The 12,359-nt window shown below is 41.0% G+C and overlaps 1 protein-coding gene across 1 annotated transcript in view; it reads left to right on the plus strand.

The window, feature by feature from the left end:
• nphp4 (nephronophthisis 4) overlaps window positions 1-12,359 on the plus strand; it is a 251,289-nt gene that overhangs the window by 215,014 nt on the left and 23,916 nt on the right. Inside the window, exons 21-22 of the mRNA XM_034087463.1 lie at window positions 3,870-4,059; window positions 4,573-4,656. Of these exons, the coding sequence (XP_033943354.1) occupies window positions 3,870-4,059; window positions 4,573-4,656 (274 nt within the window). The remainder of the gene's footprint in view (window positions 1-3,869; window positions 4,060-4,572; window positions 4,657-12,359) is intronic.

Consider the following 12,359-nt stretch of genomic DNA (forward strand, 5'->3'; position numbering starts at 1 on the left):
AACACTTCCAGTTTGGAGACGTGATAGGATAAATTCAGTTTTCTATCGACTATTTGCAATCTAGTTGCGACATTTCTCTCCATTCAAAACACACTGCAGGCCTATAACCATAGAAGCTTCTAGCTCCTCCAGCAGCACAATCAGTTGTCCTTGACACAGATGCAAACATAAAACTGTTGAGATGCTAAACAACCCTTTTAATCCACACATAGAAACTATTATGGCTGATATCATCCGTTCTTGGTATCCATGCCGTGTTTGTTTCCTTACACTTAGCATCATTGCTAATCCGACACTGAATCTTTTGTTATGGATTCTGCTCATGCCTGAGTTTTGGATTAACATACATCACGTTGATCAACAAAGGCTGGGGTGCGCCATGGATGAATCATTATGGCATTAGCCCGGTCACCAGGCCTACCAGGTTTAATTGAGAGTCATCAATCCCTGCATCTGTCCTCTCTCCGGCTTAGCATCCTGATAGTTTATTTATATATGTCCTTATGAGGTAGCGTGACACTTTACACCAAACCGTCTGCCACCTCTACTAACAGCCAGAAATGTGTAAATTAGCTAGGACGCTTTTGAATTTAATGTGTTATACTGCAGCAATGTGAGTTTCAAGTATCAAATTAAGGTAACAAGTTCATGTTGGGACAATTCGCTGAGGAAAGCAATGCTCTAAACCAGTGATTCTCAAAGTTTTTTCAATAATGTACCCCCTTTGAAAAAAAAATGCAGCCTGATCAGCGCAAAAACTATTTGTTAGGGAAAAAATGCCTATATAAAGAGGTACAGTACAACGCTGCACCATCAGTGTCTGATTCATTAAAACAACAACATTGTAACTGAGAAACACTTAAATGCTACATTTCAAATGTTTACAATCCATCACTAAATTCATGGCAAACCAATTTTAACATCATGCAATAACACTAAGACGACATTGCATTTAACTGATCTTTTTAATAAGTTGTACTAACAATGTAGTGAGAAACATGGGCTTGAGCTTCACTGAGGATCTTTGTCATTCTGACAGGGAGGCAAACTGCAGTTATTACACTTTGTATGAAACTGTTATCTCCACACAATGGATGAAGTAAAACATTAAATAATGTCATTATTACCTGGTCCTGCATCACAGATGAATGATTTGAAAATGATGCCTTCTGGGTTTATATCTCTTTTTTTACAAGGAAGATAAAATGTTCTCATGATTTAGTTAACATTAAAACAATCTTCTTTACTCAATGCTCCACCTGTTCTACTAGAGAAACAGGGTATTATAAGTCATTTAAGAGAAGATGATGCAAATGGTCTGCAAAGGTTCAAATCCCAAAGATCCCTCCAGAGGGGGTTTCTCTCCCACACACCACTGTCTGTGTCTAAGTGGATGTCATTGAAGACCTTTACAAGAGCAGTCTCAGTGCTGTGGTTTGGACGAAAGCCTGACTGGAACACATCCAAACAGTTATTTAAATTTAAAAAATGACTCAGCTGCTGAAAAACAACTGTTTCAATGATTTTACCTAAAAATGGGAGGTTTGATATGGGCCTGTAATTGTTCATTACTGAAGCATCTAGATTATTCGAGATTCTAGAAAAACACTTTTGAAAAGTGCCTGTTAGAATAATATCAAGGCAGCAGGGGGAGGGTTTCAGTTGTTGTATAATATCTTAGGTCTTTATCATTAATCAGATGGAATTGTTTCATGGTGTTTGAATTGATTTTAAGTGGACACAGGGAAAGGAAAACATTTGCTGTTCCTGGTACAGAGGCACTGACTGCTTGTCTGATTTTCTGAATGTTGTCAGTGTTTCTTATTTACTACAAACCTACAGTCTGTGGGTGCAACACACAGGCGCAGACTAAAAGTCATTGGTTGCATTAGGGAATGTTCCTGAAAAGTAAATGGATTTTGATGATAATTCCAAAGAAATCATTTGATCTGAATTCCAAGTAATTATCACTCCTCTACATGTCATTGTGTTATGCAACCCTTTTTTGAAATGTACAACATTAATTAGCCATATTTCAATTATATATTATTTTCTTACACTAGTCTGCCATGTGTTTGAAGAACTGGAAAATATGTACACAATCAAAAACACTGGCCCCCGTACCTGTACTCTCCTGGACTCTGTGAACCATAGCATGGTCAGTGGGCCGAGGCTGCTTTTCTTTGTCAATATTTTAACCAATATTTGACAAGGCCTTGGGTTAGCACTGTGTTTCTACAGAAAGAAAACAAGTCTGAGCCTCACCCTGATATCAAGCGTCAGGCTTTGAAGGAAGAGTACTTAGAGAGAGGCTAGCTGTAGCTTTGATGTCTGCAGTGGTTTAGAGCCTCGAGCCTCCTCTTGAAGTGGAGCACGCGTTTGCTACCTTTACCATCCATTTTGCATGGCTGCTCTTACACTTGGCCTCAGTGTGAGCCATGACTGCTGGCCCATAGTGAGAGGAGATGCCAGCTCCTCTGCTGATGTCCACACTGCTGCTTTATCTTTCATTATTTCCCACTCCGATTATGTCTTTCCTGTATTTACCTCAGTCTGTTTGTCCTCTTCACCACCCACCACCACCTATTTTCTTTTGAAAAAAAGATCATGGGAATCTACCCTATGATTTATTTTTTCAGAAAGGCTGAGGGAAAACTCTCACACACAGACACACATTGATAAAATGTTGTATTCCAAGTGCACAGGTGGGTTAGTGTCATGGAATTGACTGTAGCATCCCTCCCTAAAGTAAGTGAGGTGGGGCCCTAAAACATTCATAAACTCTCTCTCTCCTATTGAGAAAGATCCTTCTTCTCCATGCCCATGGGTTGGCGTGTTTGAAGTTTAAATCAGCACTTCCCCTTTATGCATTTGTGCATGGAATGTTTTGCATTCAAAGGAAGGAGAGACAAGACGTCCCACTGTTGGAAAGTCTTATCTGTTCCTGTTGCTTTTCCTCAATAGAAATCCATTTGATGGAGATTGAGAGGGGTTTTCTCTGACCTTTATACACTTTTATGAACGCTTTGGTCTGTACTGAAAAAGAACGCATTGTGTTGACTGCTCAACTGTGGAATAAGCTTGCCTCAATTGTTGGCACTACAATGAACTTTACTAGAATTAGATAATGAATGATTACTGTGGTTTGCAATGGTCACGCGTCAAACAATTGCACATATAATCAATACTTTCCTATGTGAGAACGATGTGAAATGGGAAGATTTGTTCCTCCTTTTAGCTTTTGTGAGTTACAGCTCTTTGTTTAATTTTCTTGCGTTAAACTCCACTGTTTTGGCCTTACAAAAACAGTTGCCCATGGCGATCAGAGGACTTCCTTACTAGCAACCACCTCAACTGGCTCCTTTCTATGAAAAGGAGTGACGGCTTTACACCGCGTTCCTCCTGAATGACTGAACTTCTCACCTCATCCCTCCAGAGAAAACCAATGTATTTCGCATGTGTTCACAATCTTGTTTTTCCGGTTTTTCCATGAACCACCCTTTAGCACCTTAGGTGAGGGTAGGAATCCAGAGGGGAGACTCACGTTTTTCAAGACCTATTTAAATCACAAAAAATATAAACACTAATTTTATTTACTGAGCATATTCAGGATCTCCAGATGATTAACCGATTTTGGACACCTTCCCTTGTCCACCTTCCAATGTCTTTTATTTACCACTATGGCCATACGTAAATGTTCTGTTTGGAACCATCTTATCATACTGTAGAAGGAGCAGTGTTAAGCAGTAAGGGTTTTATTCCTGATACGGTAACAAATCGAGCCCTGATCCTAAATGGATCCCTTAAAGATATTTATAAAAAAAAAGCCTGCTTTAATTTCTCTCATGTCCTTTAATCTTTCCATTCAGTGTCATCACTGATACAGAGGAGTGGGGTTACTTCAAAGCACTAACCAAAACTCCAACCGCGCTGGAGGAGAACATGTTCCACTTGGAGGAAGGTGCTCCAGGTCCCAGGGTTTACCTCCGGCCCAAGGAGAGTCTCCATATTCCCCTGAAATATCAGAGCTTCATCTGCGACCACATCATGGCTCTACAGGTAAAGACACCAGAGGTTCATGCTGATGGAACGGTCAACATATAATAACATGTTAACGAATGGTAAGGATGCCGTTTTAGGCTTGTAACACAATCAGAATTACCTTGGTTTCTCACACTGTTTATTGTGCCAATTTCAGTTATGAGAAAAACATTTAATATTGATTGGCCTTGAATGGTCCAAATATGTGTGGGAATAAGAGGTAAAGCAATGATAAAAGTGTACATTTCACTGATATAAATATCAATACATTTCACAGATTATTATATGAAACATCACTGATCTATTCTGCAGGCAAGATATACGGTTAATGTCTTCATGTAATGTAAACGTAACAGTTCATTTGATGCCGGAAGGACTGTGAGACATAAATATTGTTTACAAATCTTATCTCCAGTAGATTGCTGTGGGTTTTACGGCCTCCAGTAAAAAAGAAAAAGCAAAGCGAAGAAAATGTTTTTTTTATTGATAATGAATTTTGATAGCTTTTTTATGTCTTATCATTTCTCGCAGGGACCAAGCTTCCTTCCTACAGGCAAAGGTTCTCAACTGGCCAAGAAGAATCTGTCCAATATTGTCGCCGCCAAGACGATCAAGGTAAAAAGTGGTTTGCTTATCCTTTGTGCAATATTTTCTGTGTATTGGACACTTCTTATCTCCCTCTGTAGTCGCCTGCCTCTCAATCCCTCGGTTGTTTGTTTCCAGGCTGGAATTAGAGGTATGGATTTGAGAAGCATAGTGGATGTACAGTATGTTTCTGCAGAGATAAGAGCTTTATTAATATAGTCCATTTAAGCATCTTAGGGTATAAACTGTAAATTGATTGTAATATTCAGAGGAGTAGAGGAAGACAAAGCCTCATAAACTAGTATGAAGTTTCTGATCTGGAAGTTAATCGGGTCAACTTTGTGGTACATCACTAGGAACATCTAGTGAACACACACACACACACTCCCAGAGAAGTCTCTGCGGAGTGGCAGCGCCCCACCCACCCCCTCCTTCTTCCACACACAGACACAAAGAACACTTTGAAGTGTCAACTATTTAAAAAGTTACACTAGCAAGGCAAGATTGTCAAGTGAAATGATATGCTGAAATCCCTTTTATCTTACTCAACATGGTTTATCTTCTCCAACTGGAAAATGCCTGGCTGGAGGGTTAAACTGTCCCCTATTGGAGGACAGTGGACACGTCTGGCTAATCTACTCTAAATTAACTATCCGTGTATGGCATTACTGAAGTTATTTTGCTATTTTATGCACTTATTCAACCGTTTATTATATAAAGAGTGGATGAAACAACGTGAACTTTTTTCACTTATAAAAACTGTTAAAAAAAACCTCTCTCCCTACTTGGGATTAAACGTTCACATTTGTGCTGCTAAGAAATCACAGTTTGCTAACCTGCAGTACATCGCAATAATCCTGTTGTTCGTGTGGAGCTCTCCCATTCCACCGGGTGATGAAATATTTGCCAGTCCGCCAAGAGTGTGTGTCTGCAGAAGGCATTGTGTGTGTGTATTTGTGTGCCGGTGTCAGCACTGCTGCTATGAGCAAAAATCCTGTCAAGAAGTCAAAGAGGTCAGGCCCGGATCAAATCGGTGTCCTGCTAAAACTGACAATTCCCAACAGCAGGACTGTCAGGATGCCAGCTTTGGCACGGCCGTCAGTCAGCACACATCACCAGAGCCAAATATGGGCCACTACTGCGGGTCAGCATGGGCCCCGCAAATCTGACACATCAACCATTTGGACAGCTGTTGTTTGGCAGGGGTCAACTTCTGAGTATGAGAATCAATGACTAAATGTGTGTGTGTGTGTGTGTGTGTGTGTGTGTGTGTGTGTGTGTGTGTGTGTGTGTGTGTGTGTGTGTGTGTGTGTGTGTGTGTGTGTGTGTGTGTGTGTGTGTGTGTGTGTGTGTGTGTGTGTGTGTGTGTGTGTGTGTGTGTGTGTGTGTGTGTGTGTGTGTGTGTGTGTGTGTGTGTGTGTGTGTGTGTGTGTGTGTGTGCGAGCGTGCGATGGATCGTTGGAGCTATGTGCAACTCAAGGCATATGCTCGAACGGGAGCTGCCTGGACGCTGCAATCATGTTGCACTATCCGTGCTGCTGAGTGTGCTGACTTTTCGTACAATGTCCCACTGTCTGCTGCCTGCATAAAGTCAAGTGCTCGGCGCAGTTGTGTGGATAGAGCGCTCCTCTGTTTTCATTTAAACAGCTCCTTATATCCGTTAGCGCAGCTAGCTAGCACCCGATGCTAACAACAACAATGCACGTAAGGTCTCTCTCTCGCTCGCTCGGGCCACACATACACCCTCCCGGTCCTCCCAATAGCCAGTCGGTGCCTGCCGGTGAGCGTGGAAGTGTGGTCTGCCGCAAGCGGGCAGCAGGAGCGGGGCTGTCAGCATCAGCTTGTAGATGGTATTTTAAACTCGATGCGCTCTGAAACTAGGGGGGCGGCCGAGGAAAAAAAATACACATGCGTTAATCGCGTTAAAATAATTAATTTTTTTTTGCATTAACTTGACAGCCCTAATATTAACATATGTTAAGCAGTTGTAGTGAAGGTCCTCTGCATTGTTTGGAACGATTTTCATGCTGTAGAATGGCATAGATTTGTATAAATTAATGTTAGAAATAAGTGCACCACATGCTGGGGTTGAATCTATTTTATTTCATTCCCGAACATTAAAGCCTTTCACGGAATGAGATGATTGCTACTCATTATGAAACTGCTGTAATAACAGCCTCGACTCCTCTGGGAAGGCCTTTTTTCAGAAGATTTTGTAACCTGACTGACGGGATATGCTCCCATCCAGTCTACGGTACATTAGTGAGTTCAGCTACTGATGTTCTCTGATACAGTAAGTTCCTGGCTCACAGTCTGTGGTACAGTTAAGGCCAAAGGCGTTGGATTTGGTTGGACTTGAAGCTCTGAGCTAGCTCCCCAGCCTTTGCATTAAATATTAAAGCGCTATCAACAAGTGTGAGTGTTTTCCCCCAACCAAGCCTGCAGAAATCCAAGATAGCTGCCCTTTGATTTTATATACGTATAATTGAGATAAACACCTTGTTGGTCGGCACCTTACATCTTACCTGTAATCTAAACACTGCAGCCTCTCTATCGGACCTTAAAATATAAAACAAACATAAACTATTGTTTGTACATGTTTAACTTTTGTCTAGTTTCTGAACAGATATGAGGAGCTGTGAGGAGTTGATTAAAGAGACTCTCACACACACACACGCACACTTTTGGATTCCAAAGTATTGCTTGTTCATACAGTTGAATGTTGGAGCTTCACTGTGCACTGCTGAATGATGTACAGTGGAGCAAAAAAGTATTTAGTCAGCCACCAATTGTGCAAGTTATCCCACTTAAAAAGATGAGAGAGGCCTGTAATTTTCATCCTAGGTACACTTCAACTATGAGAGACAGAATGGGGGGAAAGAATCCAGGAAATCACATTGTAGGATTTGTAATGAATGAATTGGTAAATTCCTCGGTAAAATATGTATTTGGTCACCTACAAACAAACAAGATTTCTGGCTCTCACAGACCTGTAACTTCTTCTTTAAGAGCCTCCTCTGTCCTCCACTCGTTAACTGTATTAATGGCACTTGTTTGAACTCGTTATCAGTATAAAAGACACCTGTCCACAACCTCAAACAGTCACACTCCAAACTCCACTATGGCCAAGACCAAAGAGCTGTCAAAGGACACCAGAAACAAAATTGTAGACCTGCACCAGGCTGGGAAGACTGAATCTGTAATAGGTAAGTAGCTTGGTGTGAAGAAATCAACTGTGGGAGCAATTATTAGAACATGGAAGACATACAAGACCACTGATAATCTCCCTCGATCTGGGGCTCCACGCAAGATCTCACCCCATGGGGTCAAAATGATCACAAGAACGGTGAGCAAAAATCCCAGAACCACACGGGGGGACCTAGTCAATGACCTGCAGAGAGCTGGGACCAAAGTAACAAAGGCTACCATCAGTAACACACTACGCCGCCAGGGACTCAAATCCTGCAGTGCCAGACGTGTCCCCCTGCTTAAGCCAGTACATGTCCAGGCCCGTCTGAAGTTTGCTAGAGAGCATTTAGATCAGGGGTTCTCAAAGTGCGGCCCGCGGGCCAATGGCGGCCCTCGTAAATGTTTCTGGCGGCCCGCGATAGTTAATGTGACACGCTGAAATGCATGCGTTGTATTTTAATCCTCCGTGGTTGTATCTAGTAAGAATTAGAATGAGTAGCTTTCCAGCGGTATCTCCTGTGAGACTGTAACCAGGGCACAGCAGCCAATATAGCCGCTCGAAGCAGCTTGACTTTACACTGTGTGGGATTGGTGGATTTGTGTGTCCGTCAAGGAAATCTGGCAGCCATCATGGTCTGAAATGACCAATGGACATCGAGAAATCACTAAGGGCCTACCCACCAAGACATAAACCACGTGTCTCCCATCAGTTTACGTATGTGAGGGGAGAGAGAGAGACAGAGAAAATGGCTAAAAAAAACGTTACAGTTGCCGACTTCGCTAGAGATTGTTTTCGCTAGCAGCAGTGAAGATAGAGCCTCAGAACCTGAAGTCTTCGACTCTTCTGAAGAAGAAGAATACAAAGACAACAACAAGGATCCATTTGGACATGGGTAGGTGTAAATATTACAGTAATAGTGTACTGGCAATGTGTGGGGAATACTGCGAAAATGAACAATAGGTTTATTGATATATATTTTTTATCGATAGTCATGAACTTTTTATTGGGACAAAATAGACTCTCCATTAGCAAACGTTTACTCTGTGTTAACGTTATGGTGGTGTGTAAAAGTGAGATTACATGTGTAGATGATTAAATTAATCATTTATTCGTCCCACAACGGAGACATTTACAGTGACATGTTTTTGCCATCGATTATTTTATCATACTGTTCTGTACAGATGAGACTTTGTCATAGATTTATTTATATGTGTGCCTGTTATTATTTTACCGTCCTGTACAGATGAGACTTTGTAATGTGGTGTGTGTGTGTGTGTGTGTGTGTGTGTGTGTGTGTGTGTGTGTGTGTGTGTGTGTGTGTGTGTGTGTGTGTGTGTGTATGTGTGTGTGTGTGTGTGTGTGTGTGTGTGTGTGTGTGTGTGTGTGTGTGTGTGTGTGTGTGTGTGTGTGTGTGTGTGTGTGTGTGTGTGTGTGTGTGTGTGTGTGTGTGTGTGTGTGTGTGTGTGTGTGTGAGAGAGTGTGTGAGAGAGAGATCGAGAGAGACTCCTTCTGCAACCTCCCAAACTTTATTTTTATGTGTGCATTGTTATTTGTGCTTGAGCAACATTTTACTTGAACTTTATTTCAATGAAATTAGTTGTAATTATTGTCCTACACAGGCGGCGTTTATCCAGCAGCCAGCACATCCATTTGTGCCAGCCCCCAGGTCAAGATCTACTGTGGCCCAGAGCCATCACCACCAAGGACCAGCAGACCATCATCACTACAGCTGCCTCCACCTCCATCTGCGGCTGCCACCAGGTCAAGATACACCTCAGCACAAAGGCTCCACCACAGCCATCACCTTCAACCCAGCCAGCAAGGAGGTCTCGTGGAGGTCTCGTATAGCACTTGTACACCCCACCTACATAGCAGCCCATGCACCATCACCCCCATCTTCACAGCAGCCAGACCCACTGTCTTGGAAGACAGACAAAGACCTTGACACTGTCTTGACATTTATGATGAATAGTTGGTTGAAAGTTCTGATGTTCAATATTGTAAATAGTGAGATTTTCCAGTTTCTTATATTTATATAAATAGTTGGTTGAAAAAAACATATTTATAATAAATTGTTGGTTGAAAAAAAGGTTGAATGCTCAATTTGTATTTGTACACATCACATGAACCTTGGTATGTAATATGAAGTCATTATTCAGTCCTAATGTATCTCAGTCCCTGCTATGGTGAAAGTAGAGTGATAAACACCTATTTTACTCAAAATTTTAATTTTATGTTTTTCATTTTAGACATGAATAACACATTTATATACAGTGTAATTCAAATATGTCACTGCTTGTGTGATCCTAGGACTTTGGTAACCAAATCTAAAACACCAAAACATTTCGATCACATGAGTAAATGTGTGTTTTCACAAGAGTTTTGAAGATTTTCCAAAAATCGGATTTTACATTTTAAGCTTTTGAGCTACTTATCTCATCAAACAGTGCTCTAAGGTGAGCAATATGCATATATAGCAAGACCAGAGATTGTCCTGAACATTTTGATATGTAACACATGGGGTGCCATGTTGGAAGAAATACATTTTTAAAAGGTGATTTAAGAAAACATCTAAAAATCGAGAAAATACCCTTAGACTCCAGAGGGTTAAGAATGGTAAAACTGCGCCCCTGGGTTGTCATTCCTAAATTATGAATGACAGCTTGTGGAAAGTTTGCTAGACTACTGGTTGCATGGCAACTAGGCATCTCGCGAGTTGCGGTAATTGGTTAGTACAATAAAGAAAGGATTTGTTTTGGAATTATGTTGTGTTCCGTTTTTTTTGGGCGGCCCTCAATCCAATATTGGGCCCTCACTCATCAAAACTTTGAGAACCCCTTATTTAGATGATCCAGAAGAGGATTGGGAGAATGTCATATGGTCAGATGAAACCAAAATAGAACTTTTTGGTAAAAACTCAAATAGATGTGTTTGGAGGAGAAAGAATGCTGAGTTGCATCCAAAGAACACCATACCTACTGTGAAACATGGGGGTGGAAACATCATGCTTTGGGGCTGTTTTTCTGAAAAGGGACCAGGACGACTGATCCGTGTAAAGGAAAGAATGAATGGGGCCATGTATCGTGAGATTTTGAGTGACAACCTCCTTCCATCAGCAAGGAGCATTGAAGACGAAACGTGGCTGGGTGTTTCAGCATGACAATGATCCCAAACACACCGCCCGGGCAACGAAGGAGTGGCTTCGTAAGAAGCATTTCAAGGTCCTGGAGTGGCCTAGCCAGTCTCCAGATCTCAACCCCATAGAAAATCTTTAGAGGGAGTTGAAAGTCCGTGTTTCCCAGCGACAGCCCCAAAGCATCACTGCTCTAGAGGAGATCTGCATGGAGGAATGGGCCAAAATATCAGCAACAGTGTGTGAAAACCTTGTGAAGACTTACAGAAAACGTTTGACCTCTGTCATTGCCAACAAAGGGTATATAACAAAGTATTGAGATGAACTTTTGTTATTGACCAAATACTTATTTTCCACCATAATTTGCAAATAAATTCTTTAAAAATCAGACAATGTGATTTTCCGGATTTTTTTTTCTCATTTTGTCTCTCATAGTTGAGGTATACCTAGGATGAACATTACAGGCCTCTCTCATCTTTTTAAGTGGGAGAACTTTCACAATTAATGGCTGAATAAATACTTTTTTGCCCCACTGTATGTGCAGAGTTTGAGGGCTGAAGGCTGTTTCTTCTGCTCTGAAATGGAATATTAATAGAATTTTTGATTTTTGGATTTGATTTTGGATTTGTGAATGGGAGAATTAGTAGATGGAACAAATACCAAACACTAATTATTCAAAGTAGAGTTTTTCATTTTATATACGGTAATACTAAGGAGGCATAGGCCTATATGATGATATAATGTTTGACATTAAAAAAAGTGATTTGTTTTCCATGTCATTCGTGTGTTTTTCTTATCAGAAAGTAAAGTTATTTATTCGTAAGCTCCAAATCCAAATGTTTCCCTCAATGGCCTTTGTGCCCTGGCATGTGGCCTTTGCGCCCTGAAAAAATGTGTGACACCAAAGGCCAAATGGCCTTGCTCCTAAAATGATGAAAATGCAAGCCTGGTCTGGAGACAGATATCATGTGAATTAGTCCATGAAATTCCTAAAAAAAGTATGTATTGGACTGTTAGATAAATAAAAACGAATGCCATTAAAGGTTATATTATATAAAAGCTGAAAACCCTCCTTGATTGATCTTCAACATCCACAGTAGATATCTCAAACGAATGTGGCCAAAAAAAATCAACTACTAATATTGCTATCTTAGGCCACGTTGCTAACTTATCCATAGTACGACATACAGTACATTGCCATAGTATTGCTAGAGATACTAAATGAAATATTGTATTACGTATGTAATCGAGCAGCTTCATTAGGGACACTAAGGTTCAAAAGGTTAAACCTCGTAGTATTATTAAGAGAGACATAAAACATTTTGTGGAGCAGGGTTTTGTTCATGATCTGTTTGGGTTTGATTGGGGAACATCGATCTGTGTGCTGAAACTAGAAACTGCATGGTCTTA

Source organism: Pseudochaenichthys georgianus, chromosome 7 (assembly GCF_902827115.2).
Source record: "Pseudochaenichthys georgianus chromosome 7, fPseGeo1.2, whole genome shotgun sequence".
Taxonomy (NCBI): Eukaryota; Metazoa; Chordata; class Actinopteri; order Perciformes; family Channichthyidae; genus Pseudochaenichthys; species Pseudochaenichthys georgianus.